General features: G+C 46.2%; 1 protein-coding gene and 1 pseudogene across 1 annotated transcript; one reads left to right on the top strand and one right to left on the bottom strand.

The window, feature by feature from the left end:
* Positions 1-839: 839 nt before the first annotated feature.
* LOC112171064 lies at positions 840-1796 on the bottom strand. The gene has a single exon (XM_024308306.1). The coding sequence runs from the start codon at positions 1794-1796 to the stop codon at positions 840-842; it is 957 nt and encodes a 318-aa protein (XP_024164074.1).
* A 5526-nt stretch (positions 1797-7322) lies between these two features.
* On the top strand, positions 7323-8262 carry LOC112169848 (annotated as a pseudogene).
* The last annotated feature ends 17073 nt before the right edge of the window (positions 8263-25335 follow it).

Below are 25335 nucleotides of genomic sequence, written 5' to 3' on the forward strand. Positions count from 1 at the left end.
TCAGAGTCGGTATCGTCTCTGGGGTCTTCGTACCTGTCTGTCAGAGGGTTAGTAGCTACGGGCAACATCTCAGACTTTCCTGTGCCACGAGATACGGTCAAAGAATAGCATTCCCTTGCCGCAGCCTGATCACCTCGAATGGTGGCAGTGCCAACCGGGGTTGGCACCTTCATTACTAGCATGTGACCTGCAATGAAGGTTTTTAGACGCCAGAGTGCCTGTTGACCCAGGATAGCATTATAGGATGAGGCACAGTCGACTACAATGAACTTTGTTTTGATGGTTGAACAATTCGGACTCTCCCCTACCGTGATCGATAGGTAGTCCGATCCGAGTGGCTGGACGATATCTCCTAAAAAGCTAATGAGGGGCTCGTTATCTTGTGACAGCTTGGCTCTTCCCCTGTTCAAAGCTTTGTATGCGTCTCGAAATAAGACGCTAACCGAGGCCCCGGTATCCACGAGTACCCGGGACATTATGTAATTGTCCATTTGGAGCGTGATTAGGAAGGGATCATCATGGGGCATCTTCAGATCAGCTTCCTCCTCCTGCAGGAATATGATGGATTTCCACCGGGTGCCTAACTATGGTAGCGGGACGTTGTGGGGTGACCGAAACTAGAGTTTCGCTTCTTCCTCTGGGGAGGTAGCTCTTTCGAGCCCCCATCGTGGATCGTGAAGATCTAGCCGTACACGTCTATAGCTCCTATCTCTTTAGCAGGCAAGTACCGCTGAAGCTTGCCCCTCTGGATAAGTGACTCGATAGTATTTTTTTAAAGCTACGCATAGATTGGTATTGTGCCCGGCATCCTCGTGATACGTACAGAACCTTCCGGTATCCTATTGGGTAAGTTTACTCTTTGGGAACTTTCGCAGTGGTGGTCCAGGTATCTCATCCTTGTTCTCGTTCCAAATAGTCTCATATGAAGCGTTGAGGATAGTGAACACCTCATACTGGGGTGGTGGTGGTGTTCGCGGGGCTTGCTGTGCCCTCTGCTCCTGGTGTGGCTGGGTGGTTCCGTAACTGTTGGACCTAGACGAGGACTCTTTTCTTCTTTTGCTCGAGGAATGGGATGACCGGTCTTGACTATGGGCCCATTCCCTCTTTCGTGGTTCATCCCTGACCACCGGGGCCGGGGTGGAAACCCTTAGCTCTGGTCTGGGGGTGTCCCCATACTTTTCGAATTCAACCTGGGTGTGTCTGATGGCCGTAGCCATCAGCTCGTCGTAGTTAGCCAGAAGGTTATGATTAATCTCATAGAGAAATTCCCCACGCCTTAAGCCCCTCCTGAAAGCCAGCTCCGCCAGTTCCTTATTAAGATCCCGGCACTTAGCGGTAGCCGCCTGCCATCGATTAACAAAAGACTTCAAAGTTTCATTCTCCCCTTGCTGGACTTTCAGCAGGCCCTTTGGGGTGTGTATCCCATCGGTACGCAAGATGAATCGAGCTACAAACTTGTCAGCTAGTTCCCTGAAGTTCCCTACAGAACCGGGCGGTAGTTCGTAGAACCAACTCAAAGCCTCCCCTGACAAGGTCTCCTGGAACATATTGCAACACACTTCATCCGTATACCCCTTGACGCTTGTTTGCAATCGAAAGGCCTGTAGGTGTTGGTATGGTTCTCCGACTCCCGTATAGTCGATCTTCAATGGCTTTGATATATTCGCCCGAATGGCACCTCTTACTTGTTGGGTGAAGGGACCCGGATGATCCTCGTACGCGGTCAGGGCTCTCCGGGTGTCCCTACTCTCCGTTGCCTCTACTCTTGCCTGTAGGGCACGCAGAGAGTTGCTCATTTGTAAAAGCAACGCCGTGTTTGGGTCGATTACCAGCGGGTTATTTTGAACTGGCTGTGGTAACGGTGGAGGTGATAGATGCCTCAAGCTTTCCGGGAGCAAGTCTATCGGTACCTAGATTATCCGCTGACTGCTTTCAGTGAACGGGGTTGGGGCGAGACCGGTCCTGTCATTACCGGAGCAGCATTTACGTCTGTTGCTATTAGGGAATCTCTAGCCAGGGCTTGGGTGAGTGCCTCATTGTGCTGGTGCCTCCTGTCCAGCGGGCCAGAGCGGTGTTTTCGTCTTCCAGTTCCTGCAATCTTTGTTGCGAAAGGCAGTTTGTTTCCCTATCGGTTCTTTGTTGTTCCCGATCAATTCTGGCTTGTTCCCGAAAGGCTGCGATCTCCGCTCGCATAGACTCCAACTCCGATACCGGAGCTACCTAATCCGGGGCCTCGGGGTGTTGTGGGTCCAAGAGTCCTGGACCATGCATTTCTCTTCTGACACTTGGCGTTTCTACTGATGAAGTACCCGGAGAGAATATCAGTGCCTAGGCGACACTTCTACCCTCTCTTGTCGTTTCTTCCGGCTCGGTCATGACGGATTCTCTCCCCTATTTGGCGCGCCAATGTTTCTGGTGGCTTTCTCCGGGTACCTCACACAGAATGCTATATCGCCAGGGACACCGATCGAACTCCTAGACCCTGAATCAAGAATACAACGTTAGAGGGGTAAACCGTTCCGGACGGTTTACACCTCTCCGATGCCCTAGTGAGAGACTAATATATAAGAGTATCAAGTAAATAGTGGGTAAAGGAGTTATTACCCCTCAAAGGTAGTTGTGTTAATGCCCTTATACTAGCGCACGGGGAAGGAGTCTCCCCTATATTCGATGTGGGACATAGGTTGTTCTTCTGATGCCATATCAGCTCTCTTGTTTATGTAATTAGGTGGGCTGTGCCAGCCTTGCCCTGGGCCTTAGGTGGCTGAGGTGACACCCCATATGAGTCCTGCCATGCTGGGTTGTGAACCCGGCCCATGGTATAGTACTGGGGGGGTACTGAGGGATCATAATTGATAGTGCCAAACCTAGTGGGGACTTCCCTAGTATGTACAAAGACTAATATAAGACACCATCCTTAAGGCACAAGGCCTTGACTTCCTTTACTTATGCTCCATAATAGCTCAAGGTGCTCAAGAAAATATCAACTCCATATAGAACATATGAATGTCCTAGAGCAATGTGTCACACAATAGCCCATCATAGAAGAAAGACTAAAGTCCACCATTAAACTCATGGTCTTTGACACCTCCAACACACTTCACTACTGCCCATAGATTACCCTCCATTGAAGAATTGAGGTGCAAGAAGTTCAACCAACCCGAGTGAACACAAACTAGTGAGTGCAGAAAACTTCCAACAATGACCTTTCTATATTTTAATGCCCATATCTCAAAATTAGAAAGTGATATGTAAGTGAGAACCCTTAAATTCGAAAGTAGTCTTAGAGAGATTTCTATCCATATAAAGTGATCCACCTATCTCCAACTGAGAAGAAATCTAAATCTGGTCAAATTTGCTGATCTGTCATGAAGACTTCTGCTGACCCTCAGTCACCTAAACTGCAATAAGACGGGCTCCAGAGGTGAAAAGAGAGTGAGGCTAACTGGAAATGAAAGTAGACTCATGAAGATAACCTCTGTTAGAATTCCACTGGAAAATTAATTCTAAGTCAAAATTAGTTAGCCTCCAAACTCACTGTTTTGTTCTGCAGTTTCTGCTGTGCCCTGTTTCTGACCTTTGTCACTTGGAACACTATATCTGAAGCCATGAAGGTCCAAATTAAAAAATGTTTTACCAGCATATGGAGGACATGTGACAATACATCTCTAAAAAATTGTAGCTCCGAATTGATTTATATGTACAGGATGTAGCTTCCCCAAGTCACTCTACAGTAGCAGCCTCTATTCTGACCTCTATGCATTGACTACTAAATAACTGGAGTTTCAGTAACTCAAAAGGGCTAACTTTGGCACGAAATACAAGACATATAGGAGAATAGCCCCATAAAATTTCAGCTCAAAAAATCATGCATACTGGAAGCTATAGTCACCCAAAGTCAACTGAATTTTCTGGACAGAAACTGCTCACTACCACATTCCAATCATCACTACACCAAAAATGTTAACACACAACACTTTTTGCACAACGAAAAAAAAAATGCGTTGTGTGATGAAGAAAAGTTAATCACACAACATGTTTACTAAACTAACGTTGTATAAGGAGGTTAAAATTCGGAATTTTTTTTTAGAAGGTCATTGCACAACAGTTACAAGAATAATCCGTTGTGTGAATCATAAAAAAAATAGCGGCAGATTTCCCTCCTAGATCGACTCAAATTTGGCTCCAAATTGATACTCTAAAGTACAACAGAATAGTTATATCTGTTGTATGAGTGTAGCTTGCAAAATATCATACAACTGTTTTTTTACTTTCTGTTGTCTGATAAAGGGAGATATATTGGGAAAGTTTGGATGTGTGTAGATTTGCCTCAAAATGGCACTATTCCCTCCAACATTTCCCTGCATTCTCTCCCCCAAAATTCGATTCCCTCTCAGCAGGCAACAAGAGGTGGCAAAACTGAAAATTTTTAAGTGGCATTCAGACAACAGATATGTGGAAAACCATGGTCTGATGCCTGCATGATGAAATTAATGGCTTATGTGGCCATGTGTCCTAGAGCTAGACAACTACACAATAGCATCGATCTATTCAGACCAAACTATTAGAACACTTCAGAAAAAATCCATTCAGACCAAACTAATGCCCACAGCTAAACCCGACACGACATTCACTCCACAAAACCCCACAGCTGACCCCAACTCACCCCGACTCTCTCTCTGACTCCCTCGCTGTCCGACTCTCACTCTGACTCACTCCACAGCTGCCCCGACTCACTCCACAATCCTAAACCCTAAATCCACCGCCTCTGAAGCGAAGCCTTCGAAGCCCTAAATGGGAGATTTCCCTTCGAAGCCCTAAAGGAGATTTCTCTGTGAATCCGTGGATTCACATCGGAGCAGCCTTAGACTTGGATTCACACAGGAGCCCTAAACAATTTCGTCATCTCGAACTTCGATTCACGCCTTTGATTCGATTTGTCTCGAACTTGGTAAGTTCTCGTCGTCTCCTTTACTGTTTTGATTCAATTTTGATTTGGATTTGTCAGCTTTCGCTCTTCGTTACTGTTTTAATTCACTGAGATGCAAAATTTAGGGTTCTGATATTCATAAGCAGATCTTAAAATTGTGCACTCTAGTCACCGGAGTTTAACAGAGACTCGGATCTCCATCTCCGACCATGGATTCCGAGCCTTTCAAGAGAGAAAAGAACGTGACTTTTCTGGGGATGATGTACCAGCTCCTCCCACACCAATCCGAAAAAGCTTCATCATCTTCTTCTTCTTCTTCCTTTGAAGGTCCTCGTTCTACTGAGGGCCTCTCTGCCGCTTTGTCCGATCAGTCTCGTATTATAGTCGCCAGACCTGTTAGGTACAGACCCATCTAGCTCTACCCTTTTAAAGTTTATAAATTTCTAATTGTATGTGTGAATTGGGTTACTTTGGTGTGAAACTCGTGAAATATTTGATCAATTTATGCAGTAGGTCCATAATGCCTTGTCTTTAACTAACAATTATGCTACCAAAGTTTGGTTCTTTAATCGCTTTTTCGCAAATTGATTCTGGGTTTTGCTATTGAGCTTCCCAAACTTGTTTTGGCTTGTGTTTAAGTAGAGTTGTTCACGTATTGGTGAGGCTTGAATTAGTATATGAACTTGTGTTATGGTTAAGTGAACTTCAATAGTTGGATTGAATTTCTGCAATTGGACTGAATTGGTAAATTTTTTATGTTTGCTTGTAGAGGAGTAGTGTCCCTGTGGACATGCTCAAAGTTCTGTGCAATTGCCTTTGTTACTGGGATCATTGTTGGCTATACCCTGAAGCGACGCGTTAAACGCTAGGCTAACAAGCTTCTCAAGAGGATCAAAGACGATTGATTGCACCTAGGTTGAGTTAAGTTATCACATTCAATAGATTGTCATCAATACATGAGTGATTCTCTAACATTAGTTGTGTAAAGGGTGCATTTTTGAGGAGTTTTCAGCTTCTGTGGTGACAAATGCATCTCACCTTATCAACAGATATTGTTATCCTTTTTAAAATACTATGGTAAAGTTTTAGAGAACAGCATAGGCTATCCTTTTTATCCTTTTTAAACTACTATGAGAGATCTTTAGTCTCTCAGTCAATGAAGTTGCGGATTCTTCAATGTTGGATTTTTCAAATCTGATTGAAATCTTGTGTTTGTTTTGCAGTTTTTTGTTGGTGGAAACTGGAAGTGTGTAAGTATTTTTTTTTTTTTTATGCAACAATGTCTCTCTTTCTGCATTACCTATAGTATATAGTTGTTTTATCTGCTCAGAATTTTTGTGCTTTAGGGTTTGATTGGGTTTATTATTTGATTATGATATATGTGATTGGCTTTACATTCTCTGTTTTAGATACTCAGAATAGTATCTTTCAAAAATATTCTATTTTTTGATTAATTTTTTTGTTTAGTATAAAAGCTGCCTGATTTAGTTTCACAAAAGCAAGTTTACGTTCTGTGATTTTTGCCTTGGTAATTAATTTAGTGGAATTTTAATGGTATGTACTGAACAAGTAGATATTTCAAAACATAGTCGATAACAGTCCCGTTTAAAGAAACACACTGTGAGAACCTGACCTTATGAAATGAAATGATTTCCATGCCTAGTGTAGGTAGTTATTTGTTTCCTAATTGCTGAGAGAGTCAGTAATAGTCAATTTGTTGCATTTACAGAAAAAATTATTATGTATATGTTTATATTTAGGACGTATTCCCACCTTGTGACACACCTTTACCATGGTGCTCTCCTGATTTTGTTTCAAGTTATCATGCATTTTTTATGTGCATTTTTCTTATTCATTTTGCAAAATTTGTAACTTGTATTCAACCCTTTTAATATGGTTTCATTTGTTCTGATCCTTTTGTCCCTGCTGATTCATCTAGAATGGCACAAAAGACTCAATCAGCAAGCTAGTGTCAAACTTAAACAGTGCAAAATTGGAACCTGATGTTGGTGAGCTTATTTGTTTGAACTTTAATATAAGCCTGATTCAATTTTCAGTAGATTTACTAGACTGCACTAGTAATTTTGTCACTGGCCATCTGGATAGCAATATAACTAAAATTGAATCCGAAAAATAAGTTTGGTAAAATGTACAAGTTTGATAAAATTGTAACCAAGTAAGACGCTTTTAATTTATAATATGTGTTCCAGAAATATTAATATGGTTTTGAATTTAACATAACTTTCCTGGAGATTTACATTTGTTGATTTCTTTTACATTCATACATGATATTCCAGCCATCTGCATTCATCTACCTTTTCATTTGGGCTTTTACTAAAATCTATTCTTGTTTGTGCTAGTATCTTATGTGCATGTTGAAGATCGACTGAAGATGGCGATGAGCGTGAGAGGAGAGATGGAGAAGCTGAGCGTGGAGCAGTTGAAGGCAGTGAAAGAGCAAACTGATCTGGAGGTCAATCTTCTCCAGGACTCTCTCAACAACATGCGCACCGCCACCACCCGCCTTGAGCTCGCCTCCTCCGCCCTCCATGACCTCTCCCTCCGACCCACCGGAAAAAAGATGCTCGTCCCTCTTACCGCCTCCCTTTACGTCCCCGGAACTCTCTAGGACCCCGACCAGGTCCTCATCGACGTCGGCACCGGCTACTTCATCGAGAAGAACATGCCTCAAGCCAAAGACTACTGTGACCGCAAGATCAATCTCCTCAAGTCCAATTTCGAACAACTCGTTGAGGTCAAAGTTCTCCTCTTTGTGAATCTATTTCAATATTTCTTACGTTTGCTAGGTTTGGTGATTAGTCTTCCTTCTTTCTTGCTCATGTACGAGACCTGAAATTGAAAACCTCCTTATGCATAATATGTTTCTTGTTTGCTACTTGTAATGCCAATTTCATATCTCAGCTACTTTGCTATTACCTTCAAAAATTCATTGTTTTGCTGCTCTATGGCAGCCGCAATTGAGTAGTGTTTCTGTGACCATTGATCCAGAGTTTAGGAGATTGCTGATTGTTGTAATGTTTTCTTTGTATGTTTTAATCAAAGGGGGGACAAAAATGCTCCTCTTGAGTCTAATGCATACCTTAAACTGCTTTAAAGTAGGGCAACTCTTTCTTTGCTTATTAGTTCTTCCTTTTTTGTTGTTGTTTTCTTCTAATTACGAAATTGTAAATTGATATGCAGGTTGCTTCTAAGAAGAAAAGCATATCTGATGAAGCTGGGTTAGTTTTGCAAGCAAAACTGAAGCAGCTGGCTCCTACAGCACAGTAGGAGACAAGGACTTTTAATATGTGTGCTGTGGTATTCAAGTTAAGATCATGGTGAAGTACTGGTGACTTAGGAGTAGATTATGCTTGTTTTGATATAGAATTCAAACATCATGTTAGAGTTGTGGTTTGCACGCTTGAACTGGTGCGGTTTTGTTCCCTTACAAATGGGATTAATTCTCTTATGCTCTTTAGAGACTCGTGTTGTGGTGTATCATTGCAGAACTACTTATAATTTATAATTTGCTTTTTCCAGCTTCAAATGTTGTGTGGTGTATCATTTGATGAACTACTGTTCATTTGGTAAATGGACCAAATGAATGCACAATTTAATTTAGGAATGGGATGTTCAAATGATCAGACAACAGAATAGATATAATGGCGACTGCACGAATGGCGACTGCACGAATGGCCAAAATTGGGGCAAATACACTGCAATCATTCATATCACACATCGGTTTTTAACAAATTAGTGTCTTCTAATTTATACTCACACAACAGAAGCAATTGAACTCTGTTGTCCCAAAAGTTAATCAGACAACAGATATAGTCCAAGAACTGAAGTTTGAAGAGCAATCAGACAACACACAAAATAAAAATATGTTGTCTGACAAGCTTAACATACAACAGCTTGAAAACAAGCACTGTTGTCTGAAGACACCCCTCAACTACTGCGCAGCTGCGCGCTTGGCATCTGCCGAGCCATCTGCCGAGCTATCACACAACAGTTATAACACATACCTGTTGTCTGTGTGTTTATCACACAACTGTGTTCCACCGTTGTCTGATTAAAAATCAGACAACGGCTCACTCTACAACGGTGGGTCTTCAAATCACACAACGGTTTTCTGCCGTTGTCTGATAACAAAATTGGTGTAGTGGCATTCTTCACATTTCAAACTCCATACGCCTCCCATCCTCCCAAAAATGACTCAAAGCCTTTATTCATCTCAAAAATAAACTAAGAAATAAATAAATACTACCAATGATGTGCTAGGGTTGCCTCCCTAGCTAGCGCTTTGTTTAAGGACTTCATTGCCGGTCCATAAATTGTAATTTTTGTCAAGGTGCACTACAACAAAAGTGTGTATTGATAGCATTTAATGATAGCGTTTATCCTCAAAGTGCTATTAACTTAATTAATAATAGCGGTTTTGTTTGCAAACGCTATGAAAGAAACTAGGAATGAGTAAATGAGGGGAGAGCGCCGGCTTCTTAAAGACTAAATTGAAGAGCGGGCTTCCAAAATAAAGAGCGCCACATCTCCCTCCTTCGTAAAATTAAAACCATTTTTAAGTTTGGAAAAGGCAACACATCAACTAACAGGGCCGTTTAGTCTCTCATATCTTCTCTCAGTCTCTCTTTTCTTTCGTTCTGTTATGGAACATGATGGTAAGTCTTCGATCTTCCTCTTCTTTCTCTTTTTTCTTGTTCGCTCTATGTTATGGGTGATTGGGATTTAGGTTTTTAAATATTCTTGATCTCATTGAAAGTTAGGATAATAATTTGGGATTAATTTGTCAGGGTATGAGAATCTGAAATTGGGGGTTAGGGTTTTTGTTTCTCAATTTGAATTTATGTTACTAATGACTGTTTGCCGAGGCGCAGTTTGCGACAGCATTGCGGGGGCGCAGTTTGCGATGGCAAAAAGGTCAGGGTACCCGATCTCGTTAGTGGACAGCCACGCCATTGCCCAGAAAATAAGGTGAGCCCTTGACAAATTAAAGACTGCAATTGTTACGTACTTTCAAGGATGCCAAAGCTCTTGAAATCGCACTCTTGTTATCGTTATGTACTCAAATTGCTTTCCTCTCTCTTAGAATTGAAAGTGTGCTTAGTAATTCTATTCTCTTCATAAGCAATGTATATGTCTTTACTTTTCTTTTTTTAAGTTTTTTCTCTTGATTAAACTTGGGAAGACTCGAGGTTTTATCTCATGTGCCTTGTCAGATTACAGCCATCAAAGCAGGCATCTTCTTCAATTTATACTTTTAACGGGTTTTGATTTTGTGTTTGGGAGTCATTTTCAATGAGCATGCATCTTCTTCTGTTTGGCTGTAGATATTGAAAGGAAAATGTATCTACATGTGCATTTGCAAGCATAATTAGCTAGAATGAGCCATGCTCATTATACCGCCAGAAGGACAAACTCCCGCCAAAGGAGTGACCTACGGAAACACTGCCAGGCGGGCTACCGCCTGAGCCCCGGATCACCCCCAGATCACTATTGACGCGCCGCGACAAGGTAGCATCAGAAGCTCAAGACGCTGGGAATCAATTCACATCAGTCCCACATCGAAAACAAGAAGAAGATCAGTCTTCTCCTTACCTATAAAAGGTTCTCTCATCTCTCCTCATTTATTACGCATTTACTACTCACCTATTGTTATGCCGCCCGTATGCATTGACTAACTTAGGCATCAGAGAAGTGTAGACCGTCCAACGCGGTCTCCCTCTGACGCCCTGTTTCTCATGTAACAGCTAGTGAAGGCTATACATCAATCCTCAGAGTAGCGGTCTGCCCTCCAGACCCTCTTTAAACAAAAGATCGGTTACTGCCAGACTTTTAGCATTAACATTGGCGCCGTCTGTGGGAATCCTTGAACAAAAGGCCATCCCACCACAATCACCATGACTAACGATAGTGGGGGAAACGCTGAAGAGCAGGCAAACCAATCAGCCATGCCCCAACCCACCAACCCGGCGGTAGGCATCAACCGCGCACTATTCAGCACCTCAGTAAACCCAGGCGGTGAGACAAACCCAGGTAGCAGCCGCCCACCAGGCCAAGACCTCACCTCTCTATATGAGCTGGCGCTGGCGGATCTTCACAAGGCAAACAGAGAGCGCGAACAAGAGTGCAAAGAGAAGACCGAGGCCCAAAAGCAGGTAGCCAAGCTGGTGTCACGTTTTGAGGAGCTAAAAAAAACGCTGGAGGCAACCGCCAACCCGGCACGGAGCGAACAATCACGAAGCACCAGGCACAGCCGGCCTAGTACGGTGCATTGGTACCAGCACCATTCGTGCATATGCAGGTCCCACTGAACCCACCAAAGCTATTGGGAATGGGACCGTCCTCCGTGCCCCAGCTAATGTTGGAGCAGGAGGCAGAGTCATCGCTGCATACCCACCGCTCAAGGGCTAGGTCAAGAACCGAGGGAAACCCACTTGGCCCCAGGCGAGGATCAGTCCAGCGGAATGCCCGGCGAAGGCCCCGCTGGCAACGCATCCGCTCAAATACTAGAAAGGATGCAACAGTTGGAAGAAAGGTTAGTCCGGGCGAAATCAGGCGCCCCAACGCCAATTTCAAATCCGCTTTTCACTTCCAGGCCAGGACCGTTCACCGCTGCAATTCTGCAGGCTGTCAGACGGGCATACGCAAACACTCCAAAAATGTCATATTACAGCGATAAGACTGATCCCTGCGTCCATATGGACACCTTCAAGAAGGTCACCAACATCAAGGGATTCGATGACGCCACCCTGTGCCACTTGTTCAGCAAAACGCTGGACAATGAAGCAATGAACTGGTTGTTCAAGTGCCCACCGGGATCCATTGACTCATTCAAGGCGTTATCACACGCTTTTCTTTCTCGGTTCATCGTACTGTTCGCCGGACACCACAATACAAGCCAACTGTTCAACGTCAAGCAAGGTACGGAAGAAACACTAAAGGCATTCGTCACAAGGTGGCGGGCGGCAGCATCTCAATGCTGCGATCTTGATAAAACAATGGCTTCGGCGGCTTTCAGGCAGGGACTCCTCAAGGGGCCATTCCTCTATCACCTCAACTACAATCATCCAAATGCGGTGTACGACCACCTCATGAGTGAAGCGGTCATTCATGCCCAAGTAGAATTCATCACTTATGGAGAAACTCCACCGCCACCAGCAACACCAACAAAATCAACACAACCCTCCTCCAGTCATCAGGCGACCGCTAGCAAAACTCCCGCCGTACCGCCAACTGACAAGAAGAGGGAGTGGCAATAGGGCCATTACCAGAACAAGCGGCAGAAGGACCAACACTACTGGGGAACCCACCCATCCCATGGGGACAACCGCACCAAAAAAACTGAGCTCTCTCAGCGGTATGCAGTATTTACAGTCCTCACAGCCTTGTATGAGGAAATATACAATCAATGCAAGGATCAAATCCCACCACCGCCCCCAGGAAAGTACCCAAAAGCGGGCAAACCAAGAAACACCGGCAGGTGGTGCAAATACCACAAGGACAGCGGTCACAATACCAACAGCTGCAACGCTCTCAAAACGGCCATTGAGACCTTGTACCGTGATGGCAAGTTGGAGCAGTTCAAGGTGCGCCAACCGCCACCTGTGATCGCTGACATTGAGCCCTTGGGCCGCATCAACACCATCAACGGCGGCGCTCCAATCACCAACATGTCTCACAGGGCAAGAAAGCATTATGTATGAGCTAATCACCCAAAGGAAGTCTGCAACATCCACTACGAAAGATCAGCCAAACTCCCAAAGTCTGGTTGGGAGCCCATTACCTTCTCAGAGGAGGAGGAACGTGGAGTACATCTGCCCCATGACGACCCATTCTTGATCGACGTCATTCTCCGCAAATGGTCAGTGGGAAGAATCCTGGTTGATAGCGGGTCCGCTGTCAATGTCATATTCAGCGACTATTACAACGACCTTAAGTGGAATAAAAAACTACTTCAAGATCATGAGCCACTACTTAGCTTCTCCGGCGACGTCACACAACCGCTTGGTTCTGACTATATGCGACTAGTTATCGGCACTAGTCCATGTATGGCAGAGATACATACAGAGTTCATAATTGTCGATTGTTTCAGCTCATATAACGCCATCGTTGGTCGGCCAGCACTCAACAAGCTCAAGTGCATCATCGCCGGATACATGCTGTTCAAGAAGTTCCCCACACCCAACGGCACAGGCTGTGTCAAGGGAAGTCAGCAGCTGGCATGAGAGTGTTATTCAACTACTATAGCACGGTCAACCCGCCACCATGAGATCCTAGCGGTGGGCAGTCGGGCACCGCCACCAAATATCTTTGAGGATCCCAGGGATGACGAGAAGAAGTATGTAAAGAAGGAGCCAGTTAATCCAGGAACGTCATTAAGGGTCGTCAGCATCTCAGACAAGCACCCTGAGCGGACAGTCCGCATAGGCGCTCAATTAGACCCAGAGGTGGCGGCGGAACTCACTCAGTTCCTACGTGGCAACGCTGCGGTCTTTGCCTGGTCATATGCAGACATGCCAGGTATCACCCCTAAAATTATCACACACAAGTTAAGCATCAAACCATCCTTCTATCCTATCAAACAGAAGCGGAGAGCCTTCGACAAAGAGAAATACCATGCAATAGGAGAAGAAGTTGCCAAGCTCCAGGGCATTGGATTCATCCACCAAGTCATCTATCCCCAGTGGATTTCCAACCTGGTTATGGTAAAAAAGCCTAGCGGCAGGTGGCCGATGTGTGTCGACTTCAAAAATCTTAACAAGGCATGCCCAAAGGATAGTTTTCCACTACCCCGCATTGATCAACTGGTTGATGCAACAGCTGGACATGAGCTGCTCAGCATGATGGACGCTTTCTCCGGCTATAATCAGATCAGGATGCATCCCGGCGACCGGGAGTGCACCACCTTCACCACCGACAGAGGCCTATATTGCTACAATGTTATGCATTTCGGTCTGAAGAACGCAGGCGCATCCTATCAACGACTGATGAACCCCATGTTCGCGGAACATCTGGGCAAGATAATCGAGGTCTACGTTGACGACATGTTAGTCAAGAGCGTAAAAGCCAGCGGACATGTGGCAAACCTCAAAATCATAGTAACCATCCTCTTGGCCTGTGGTATGCGCCTCAACCCAGAAAAATGTTTCTTTGGCGTCACCGCCAGCAAATTTCTGGGTTATATCGTCAGTGAACGAGGCATCGAGGCTAACCCCGACAAGGTGCAGGCCATCCTCGACTTGAAGGACCCAGAATGGAAGGTGCACGTCCAAAGCCTCCAGGGCAAGCTAACCGCCCTGTCTTGATTCATCTCCAGACTCACTGACAGGTGCGCCCCATTTTTCAAAGTCCTTAAAACGACTCACAAGAAAGTCACCAACTGGAACCCAGAGTGCCAGGCGGAGTTCCAAGGCTTGAAAGAATACCTGACGGCAGTTCCACTCCTTTCCATTCCTGTGCAAGGAGAAATACTATACATATACCTAGTGGTATCACAATCAGCGGTGAGTTGTACAATCATCCGGTGGGAGAACCAAGATGAGCTCCCAGTGTTCTATGCCGGTAGAGGCATGAATGGAGCGGAAACAAGATATCCTGCCTTAGAGCAACTTGCTCTCGCACTCATCGTTGCCGCCAGACGCCTTCGCCAATACTTCCAAGCCCACACAATCCATGTGTTAACCAATCAACTGCTGAGGCAAGTAATGCAGAACCCTGAACATTCGAGGCACCTCAGCAAGTGGGCCATTGAGCTCAGCGAGTTTGACATAGATTACAAACCAAGAACTGCCATGAAGGGCCAGGCGGTGGCAGATTTCATCGCTGAACTCACCGAACGTCAGCTCGAATCCAATATCGAGGCAGAACCAGGAACGGAGATGGTAATATCTGAAGAGCCGTCTCCCCGGCAATCAGACTGGAACCTGCATGTAGACGGCTCCTCTTGCACCAAGGCCAGCGGCGCCGGAATCATCTTGACAGGACTTGGGGACTAAACGCAGAATACGTGTTGAAATTCAACTTCAAGGTTTCCAACAACATGGCGGAGTATGAAGCACTCATCGCCAGCCTACTCCTAGCCATCGACTCGGGGGCCGACAGTGTCAACATATTCAGCGACTCTCAACTGGTAGTCAACCAGGTCAACGACAGCTTCCAGGCCAAGGACCAACAGTTAGGGACATACTTGTGGTACGTCAAGACACTGCTCAAAAAATTCAAATTTCACACCATTACACAAATCCACAGGGAAAAGAACACCAAGGCTGATTCCCTGGCAAGACTGGCAACGGCTCAGCCACATCAAAGTCCAGCGGACACAAGAGTAGAGTGTCTCGACAGACCAAGTATCACAAAAACCCTAGCAGAGATCTTCAACATTGGGATCAGTCCAACCTGGATGGACGAGATTATTGAGTACAAGCGCGACGGGACATTGCCAGAGGACAAAGTCAAGGCACGACAGCTCAAGCGAAGAGCAACCCGCTACAACATCCAGAACGGCAAACTTTACCGCCAGGGATTCACTCACCCCAACCTCCGCTATCTAACCCCAGAGAAGGGAAAGGTCGTGCTGGTAGCGATACATGGCGGAGAATGTGGAAACCACTCGAGCGCCAGATCCTTGGCCAATCGCACAATGCGACAAGGCTACTTTTGGCCTACACTCGGTGATGACGCCCGGCGGGTATCAAGATCTTGTCACAAATGCCAACAGTATGCTGATCTCCCACATGCACCGGCGGAACCATTGTCGATCATCATCGGTCCATGGATTCACTCAACGTGGGTCCTGGACCTGATGGGTCAATTCCAAACTGCCAAAGGCCAGTTCAAATACATAATTGTTGCTATCGACTACAACAACAAGTGGGTAGAGGTGGAGCCCCTGACTGCAATAACTATCGCCAAGGTAATTCACTTCCTCTGAAAGAACATCTACTGCCGCTACGCTGTCCCGCATACAATCATCACAGACAACGGCACACAGTTCAATAATGAGGAACTCATCTCTTTCACCGCCAACCAGGGTACCAAGATGTGCTTTGCATCTGCTGCTCACCCCCAAACCAATGGCCAGGTCGAAGCAACAAACAAGATACTCAAGAAGCTGCTAAAAAAGAAACTCGACAAGGCCAAGGGTTTGTGGGCGGAGAAACTCCCAGAAGTTCTATGGGCCATTAGAACGACCCCAAGTTCCGCCACTGGTGGAACTCCCTTTTGTATGATGTTCAGAACTAAGGCCGTCCTGCCTATCGAGGTAACTCAACCAACCGCTAGGGTCGAAGGCTACTGCCCGGAGACCAACAGCAACGACATCAACCTTGACAAGGACCTCCTAGAGGAAAAACGACACAAGGCCCATCTGCACAACCTGCAAAACAAGCAGCTGGTATCGCGTTTCTACAACGCCAAGGTCAAAGCCCGCAACCTCCAACTGGGGGACTGGGTAATGAAGGAAGTCATTCCACCGCCAACAAAACTCCGCCCAACTTAGGAAGGTCCATAAACAATTGTAGAAGTCGTTAGCCTAGGCACCTTCTACTTAATGGACAAGGACGGCGTCACAACGACCCACCCTTGGAATACCGAACACCTTCGGTATTACTACAAATAGTCATGCCGCTACCCAAGAGCATCTTGACTTAGCTAAATTTTTGTTCAATATTTAACTAAGGGAAGCTACCCAACGGGTACTACCCCGCTTTTGTAAACGCTGATCAGTCAGCTATCAATGAAACGAGGAATTATTCAAACCATTATTACCAAGTCTAGCACTAGGGACAACTGGTCCGCTGCATTGTGCACTTGGACCAATCTTAATTCCTTTACTGTTTCATTCATTGGCAAAAGCAAAACTGTCAAAACTCTAGCAGTACAGACATTATGACAAACACCAAATTCTGAAATTTCATATATATAGGGCTGGGACTCCCCACCCAAAAGAGTTCATTACATCAACTAATTACGCCTCAGTGGCTACAAAAAATATGGAAAACTTCATCTTTCAGGGGTTGGCTAGGTTGGCTCGGCTGCCATCGGCATCTCCACCTTCGGCAGGCGGCGGCAGATGTAGGTGGCTTGTTTGGTCAGACCTGCGGGCAGTGGGACTTGGGGTCTCTATTGTACCATCCGCCAGGGTATGGGCCGCCAAGAACCCAGCACGGGACACCTCCGACTGGGTAGGAGTCCGCTGGGAGTCATCCGCCAGGTGTGCGCCTCTTTCCCTACTACTCGAGCAGGCACCATCAACCTGGGCGGGGGTCGTACCCTTTGCAGGCGGAGCATCCTTAGCTGGCGGCACGACCGGCATGGACGCCTTCGCCCAGTTAATGGCGCCTTTCTGCTTCAGCATCTCCACATTGGCAAGGGTACCGGCCTTCGCCACCTCAGTCAGCGCCTTCTTATATTCCGCCGACTGCTTGAATGACTCCACAGCTGCGGCCGCGGCACAACTTCCCTCAGCCCCCAGGCGAGCGACTTCACCCCCCAACCGTTTAACCTCGGCCTGTCTGGCTGCAGACTCCCGCTGAAGGATCTCAACCTTCTTATCCTTGGCGGCCACCCGATCTTGTAGCAAGGACATATCTTGCTCCAACTTGGAGACTTGATTGTTCCGCTCCAGGTCCCTCTCAATGGCGACGGCCAACTTGCCACGGGCATCCACTGCATCACAGTCGGCCTTTGTCAGGCGCCGCTCCACGTCCGCCAACCTATCCTGGGCTTCCCCCAGCTTCCTCTGAAGACCCGTCACCTCCTCCCTGAGCTCCCGCTCGACCCGAGGCTGTTTCGACGCCGCCAGAAACATCTTGTGCAGTCCAACAGAGAGATGCCCAAATGTCGTGCTGAAGGGCAATTGGTCAACAGCGGTTGAGCGTACAATCCCCTCCAGGCCGCCGAACCCTAGCTGCTCGCAAAGGTGATAAAGAAACTCCCGCTCACCATCATTTAAGAACTCAGCGTACGCGGCAAAGGAGTCTAGGTTGCTCGCGGGCACCTCTCTCGCCTCGCCCGCAGGAGCCTTGGGCGGCGCCTGTCGTGCCTTCTTCTGCAGGCGGGCCCCAGTGATCGCTACGTCATCCTCTTCTTCCCCGCCAGAGTCATTTTGACGACATTTTCGCTGAAGCACCTGTGTGCTTCCAGCGGGAGCAATCCTCAATCCCCTCGGCGGCGGCTCCAACCCCGCAATGGTGACGGTCTCCACCGGCCGCACTATCTTATCCTTGTGTACCCCTCTCTTTCAGCGGCACCGCCTCACTAACTGGACCAGTCCCCGCCTGAACGACAGGCAGGCCGTCACCACCAAGATGGGAGTGGTGCGGCATGGGTAGCACCACGGGAACCTCGGACGGGCTTAGCGCCAGAGTTTCCGGGTTCACAACCGTCTGCTGAGCGACAGCCCGGAAGCATACATGGTCTCCAAAAAGTTGTCTATCTCAGGGCGATCCATGGCTTTAGCAAAGGCGTCGCGGCTCGTTTTGTTACCGGGCGGAATTTCTACAAAAAAAAAAAAACAAAAACAGCAAAGTAGTCAGCCTGGCACAATCTGATCAAAGGTACGGTGTGGCGGAGATTTCTTAGCAATGGCACGAGTTAGTTGTTGATCGACCAACAACTCCCAGCCAGTAAGGAGACGAAAATCCAACAAGTTGCGATTCGGCCAGCAACCTCTGATGCGTGCCACGCGACACTCTTCTTCGCGAGTCAGGTTATAGCACAACCCCGCTGCAACAAAAAGTAATTGTCAATATAGAGTACAAGGCTATATAAAAAAAAAAAACCGCCAGTCATGTTCAGCGGAGACCGACAAACAACCTCGGATAGGCTGAAACTCCGACTTAATCCTAAACGTCGGCTCCCCCTCGTTGGACCCCGCTTGGTATTCCCACCCCGTCGTGGCAACACAGAAGGTACCCCGCCAGTAAGACATGGAATCTCTCAGGTTCTCGATCAGCTTGGGCGCTCCCTAGCGGCGACTCAAGTTTACCTGCCCTCTGCAACCTTGGCGCTTCACATACACCAGTTTGTAGAAGTGCAGCACCTCCGCCACAGTTGGTCCTTCGCAACCGGACAACCGCCATAGCGAGTTCAGTGCCAGCATCAACCGCCACATGTTGGGGCAGTTCTGCCCAAAGGCAAGGCCAAACTCGCACACCAAGAGTTGAAGGTTTAGCACCAGCGGGAATGTCACTCCCTGGCGGAATATCGCCTCATGCACGGCGGCAAACCCCCCTGGAAGAATCGAGGACTTCTCGTCCACCGTCGGCGGACGCAGCTTCACCACGCCTGGCAACTGGAACATCCGCTTCAGCCGGTTGACTGCGACAATAGTCATCCTCCCTCCCGCCTCATCAACAAGGGTGCCATCCTAGAGGACCCACGCTGACTCAGCATCCTCCCCCTCCACCTCTCCCCTGTCAGCAGAACCACTGGCAGCACTATTGCTTGCCAACCACTCATCACGCATATTTTGGGTAGCGGCAGCCTCCCCTGCCCTAGAACTCTCTGGATGCGAGGCACGACCCATAGCTACGTCCCAGGGTATGGTTTGTAGCGGCTCAACCTCTAGCGGTTCTGGCAGTGAGGTTCCTGCACGGGCAGACGGACGCAACGAGTCAATAAAAATTCTATCCGCCTCGCTGAACGACACTTCAGACCCAGAGTCCTCACTGCTTGAAATCTCTATGACGTTGGCCATCCCAAACCCTAAAACCAAAATCAGTCAGCTCACACAAGATCTAATCTATCCCTATATCAGTTAATACCTGAGAACGCCAAGAACAGTCACCCAGAAAATGCCAAAACAAGAACAAACACATTCAACCCAGATTCGACCATCTAGCAAATCCCTAAGCCCTAACTCTGTCAAACACCATAACCCAGCCCCAAGACTCACTTTACACCCTCAGAACATATCGGGGAAGAACAGATCACACAAAAAAAAGACCCAAAACCCAGAAACTGGCCATAGCAAAGATCCAATGAAACAGGGATGAGGTTCAGAATACCAACCTCAAAGATGAAGCCTCGGGTGAGATCGTGAGCACCCGTCTTCAATGTAGGAAATCGTCGTCCTTCCACGTGCGATAACTCCACTAAATCACCGCAGTTTTCTTCTCGAATCTTAGATCAGCAGAGCTTGAAGACGAAGAGTGAAGTTTGAAGCTTTAGCAAAGTGTCAAATCTCGCTAACTTCCCCCCCTTTTTTATGTCAACGTCAAACAATTCTAGGCGGTCCACTAAAAAACGACATCACATACCAGCCGTACACGTGTCCCACGACTCCACTTACTATCCAGATTAACCGAGGAGACAAAGTCCATCATTACTTACATTAATGGCAAGGAGACGGCTAGGCTGAGGAGACACGCCTCCGCATGCTAACCCCCTATAGGTTACCCACGTGTCGACCGCCATCAGACGAAGCGTCTAATGGAAGTAACCGCTGGGGAAGAAATCGCCAATCGTCGGAAGTCCCCGCTAGCGGAACTTCTCCTTTGTCACCTTCCAAGTGACGAAGTCCCCGCTGAGTGAAACCCCGCTAGCGGAACTTCCCACTTGTCACCTTCCAAGTGACGAAGTCCCCGCTGAGTGAAACCCCGCTGGCGGAACTTCTCACTTGTCGCCTTCCAAGTAGCGAAGTCTCCGTTAGCGGAACTTCCACTCGTCAACTTGCAAGAAAGGCAGCCTCTGCTACACGCAACACTGCAGGTAGAGCTCCCTTTCCGTCTTGCAAACCGCTTACTTTGCTGAGCGCAACACCGCTCAATAAAATACCGCCGGGCACGTCTACGCGACACTGTTTCCTGCTACAACTAACGGGGGGATATCCGCCAGTGGCGAATCCCGAGGCTACGCTTCACTCTGACAGCGACCGCCACGCGGCGTTACGGTCAGATCATCCCTACGGGACACGGGGACTTGTCAACAGTCTACGACGGCCCTGATCAGGTTCGTTGACCCCCGTCACTTGGGTACTAAAGATTGGGCTCGCTACCCAACACCCTCTGCTCCGTGCAGCTCCCCCTCAACAAACAATTTGCCGACCATCCGGAGATCCGTCTTGCCTAGGGAGTGGGGGACTCCCTGGCGGGCCTAGCAGGGGCCCACCCCGAAAGGGTATAAAGCGTTCACTAAGTAAACCCATGGTCGACAACGCACTGACGCTAATTATGCTTTTTGCAAGTCTAGCGGAGGTAACGCTTCACACCGCCGATCATCTCCCCAACCAAGATTGCCCTCCTTGACTGGGGACTTGGGGACTTGTACCTACACGTGCATTTGTAAGCATAATTAGCTAGAATGAGCCACGCTCTGTAACGTCCCGTATCTCAAGTACCCGTTTACTAGTCATTTAGACGGTAAACGACCTTTATTTTCACTTTTACTATCGTTTCAGTACGTTTAGTGGCCCTAAAAGTCGACTTTTTGTTCGGGTCAAAATTTGAGAAAATTTCCTTCATGAAAGTTGTAGAGGACGTTAAATCGAGCGCATGCATATGTGGTACGTAGAAATCGGAGTTCGTATGCGAAAGTTATGAGCGAATTAAGGAAGTTACTATTCATGGTAAGTAGTATATATTTGAAAAAGTTACTGTGGCCGGTAAGTTTTTTTTCCTTTCTCTTTCTCTCTCCTTTCTCCCGCGTTTTCTCCCTGTCCTCGGCGCTCTCTGCAACTCCAGCCATCTCTCTCTTCCGGCCACCTGGGAGCGAACAACCGGCACCGGTCGACTCCTCTACTCCTACCCAACCTCCCCACGGCGGTAACTCACGGCGGCTTGGCCGGAAAATGACGCATCGAGTCATTGAAGTTTCACTGTAGCAGTTTGGAATTTCCTTAGATTCCGGCGATTCCGGCAGTCTCCGGCCACCAAACTGGGGTCGAAGGTTGGGTTTTTGCCGGTGATCATTTCCCCTAAGGTCATTCACTTCATTTTGCAGCGTGGAGGTCGAATCGAGGAAATTCCCAAACCTAGGGTTCTTGAATTTCTGGGTTTTCTTAACCGGTTGATTTCGACTGTTTCAAGGTAAAATTAGATTGTGTTGTAGTTGAGAAAAAGATTGGGCGTGTTGAGTAGTTGTTGCTGCCGAAATTTGGTAGCCATCGGAGGTGGTGGCCGTCACTGTAGGTTGCTCGTGGAGGCGCGTAGGGGTGCTTTTTAATTTCAATTTTTAGCTTATTAAATTCTATAATTGTTGTAGTGGTTAAATATGTCATTTTGGTTAATTTTGGGAGAAGTTTGACATGGATTATGAATTTCCGAAGTTTGGGAGTTTCGGTTGTTGAATTGTGGGAATCCGACCTTCGGATTTCCCTTGTTCCGATATGGAATACATTAATCGACGGATGGATATTAATGGTGAAGTTTGATTGGGTGTGGAAGAGGATTGGAGAAGTTGAGGTTATGGGTTTTGAGATTAATTATTGATTATCGTAAATATTTATCAAATTGTTGTTTACGGATTATAATTGTGTACAGGACGTGATACCGACCTATCGCTCGACGAGGATCCTTACGCTTGGATACCACGTTAGCCGTATATCGTGAGTGGACTTTTATTTTTCAAAGAATGATGCATGCATTTATTTAATCGGTTCCGAAGTTATAATTTATTTATCAATTTACTTTCTCGAGCATGTGGTTATTTCGGAAACGGTTTCGTTTAATCGATTTACTTGAAGATTTTATGGCTTGCGGGGTCACGTCATTGGATTACGCTTATCTTCTTTTATTTATTTATTTCCGATATGATTCCCGGATTTATACTATTTATATTATATTTATACTCGGCGATTTGAGATTTTTATGAGATTTTTTTTTCGAAATGAGATTTCGATGGAGTAAATCTTTATACTTATTTATCTCCTATTTATTTTGAACTTGAGATTATCTTGGCGTGTGGGACACGTCGTTGGAAATTCATTTACGAGAGATGGGGAAGCTTTATGTACTTATGGATTTACTTGGTTTTCGGATTTTCTTTTGCCATACTTTGGGTGACTTATCATTGCTAGCATTGATCTTCCGCCTTTGTGGCGAGGTGATGGGATCACCGAAGCCCTCCGCCTTTGTGGCGCTGGTTACTGTATCTGTGACAGTAATTCTGAAGCCCAGTATCCTATCGCTACATATAGTGGCGTAAGGGTATATTACAGGAGTAATGAGAGTACTTTAGCCTGGGAGGCTCACTCGTATGGCTATCATCTTCCCCTACTCATTATACTATTTTCGACTAGCGGGGCTAGTCCGATTTATTTTAGCCAGCGGGGCTGGTTTTATTTCCTTGAGTATCTGAGTATCAACCTTTTCCTTTATTCGTTTGTGACTAGCGGGGCTAGTCGGCTTTCATGAGCAGAACTCCTCTTATTTTATTTTTGTTAATCATTGCATGCATCGGGAATCTTTAAAGAAATAAATGTGGGAAAGTATAAAATCCCTTTTGTTTGAAATTGTTTATTTTTGTCCACTCACGCTAACGTTTTTATATACTTTTCCCTGGGCCCTTAAGTTTCAAATGCCCAGTTCGCAGTGTAGCTGTTCGGCTTTAGGAGTTGAGGCTTAGCACCACCGCTGTCATCTATCCCTCGTAGGTTACTTGCTAACCTACTATGTATATCGTTGTTCTTTTGGTCCTAGACTGCTCTGATAACCTTGAGATTTTTGTATTAATATTGTAACCTATGACTTGGTTGTAATTTGAGTTAATTGGATAATTTGATACTCTAAATTGTGGAGTTGTGCGGTTTTGGGAGCAGGGTGGCTCCAGAAGTTTTGGGAGGGTTGTTTAGAAGTGAAATTGAAATTCTACAGGTTTTGGGTTGCCCATTTTTAAGGGAGGTTATGCCGAAATTTTTGGTAAACCTTCTTTAAAGGTGGGTCCCGCGGGGCTGCTTCGGATTCCAGGGTGGAATTCGGGGCGGACCCTGTCACGCTCATTATACCGCCAGAGGGACAAACTCCCGCCAAAGGAGTGACCTATGGAAACACTGCCAGGCGGGCTACCGCCTGAGCCTCGGATCACCCCCAGATCACTACTGATGTGCCGCGACAAGGTAGCATCAGAAGCTCATGACGCTGGGAATCAATTTACATCAGTCTCACATCGAAAACAAGAAGAAGATCAGTCTTCTCCTCACCTATAAAAGGTTCTCTCCTCTCTCCTCATTTATTACGCATTTACTACTCACCTATTGTTATGCCGCCCGTATGCATTGACTAACTTAGGCATAGGAGAAGTGAAGACCGCCCAACGCGGTCTCCCTCTGACGCCCTGTTTCTCGTGTAACAGCTAGTGAAGGCTATACATCAATCCTCAGAGTAGCGGTCCGCCCTCCGGACCCGCGTTAAACAAAAGATCGGTTACCGCCGGACTTTTAGCACTAACAGAAAAAAAAAACTTGTGTTTTGGATTGCAGGGAGCAACAATGGTCGATAAGATTGTGACTATATCTCCTGTTGAAAATTATGTACTAAACAATGAGATGCTAGTAAGTTTCCTTGAAAGTTGTCTGCAATTTGTTGTTTCCTTCCTTTGGCCAAAACTTGCAGTTTATTAGTACAATTTATGCAGGAAGTAAGAATGGTGGAAAGTGCTGTTTGTGCTGCCCATACTGAAAATGTTTCACCAAATGCTGAGGTAGCTAATAACACCACCACACATCTGACACTTTTATGAATTGTAACCTGTTGAAAACAAATCCTATAAAGGGAAGTAAGTGCTTTTTTACTGTATGTTAGATTTTGCCTGGAAATGGAAACAAGTGTAGAGAACTTATGACGATATTCCAGGGTCTTTGAGTATGTGAACGTTTCATTCTTTGGGCTTTTCAGTGATAGAAGGATGATAGAAATTGATTATGTTTTCCTATTCACATATCCTTTTGTACAATAAATTACCTAGAAGTATGTTGGTTAGTGATCCCAGGGATGATGTACATACATAAATAAACTATGAAAAAACCTTTTCTTTTAAGTAATCAGTAATTGTCTTGATATTTACCTTTAAAATTCCAAAACTAGCTTAGGGTAATGTGTTTTTGTTCACAGGATAAAGATGGATCTCCTAACAATGGAAAGGTGTATATATGTCAATAGAGCTCAAGATGTAGTGTCTAGTATGTTTGCAAAAGATTCAGCAATTGGATAAGATGCAGTGAACAAGGCTAAAGCATTTGATGGAAAGCATCAGTTGATAGCAAGTGATCTGAGAAATTAACTTGGTTTCAGGAGAGTGGGGCTCACAGAGAAATTGACAGTAGGCCTTTCAATGGTTAATGAGAAAGTGAAGTCTGATCAAAGATGGTCCCAGATAAAACAATGGCAGCAATATTTGCAGTAGAGAGAAAATTGGATGACACTCGATCAGCTGTCAAAACTGAGTCAACA

This window comes from Rosa chinensis, chromosome 6, assembly GCF_002994745.2.
Source record: "Rosa chinensis cultivar Old Blush chromosome 6, RchiOBHm-V2, whole genome shotgun sequence".
NCBI classification, from domain to species: domain Eukaryota; kingdom Viridiplantae; phylum Streptophyta; class Magnoliopsida; order Rosales; family Rosaceae; genus Rosa; species Rosa chinensis.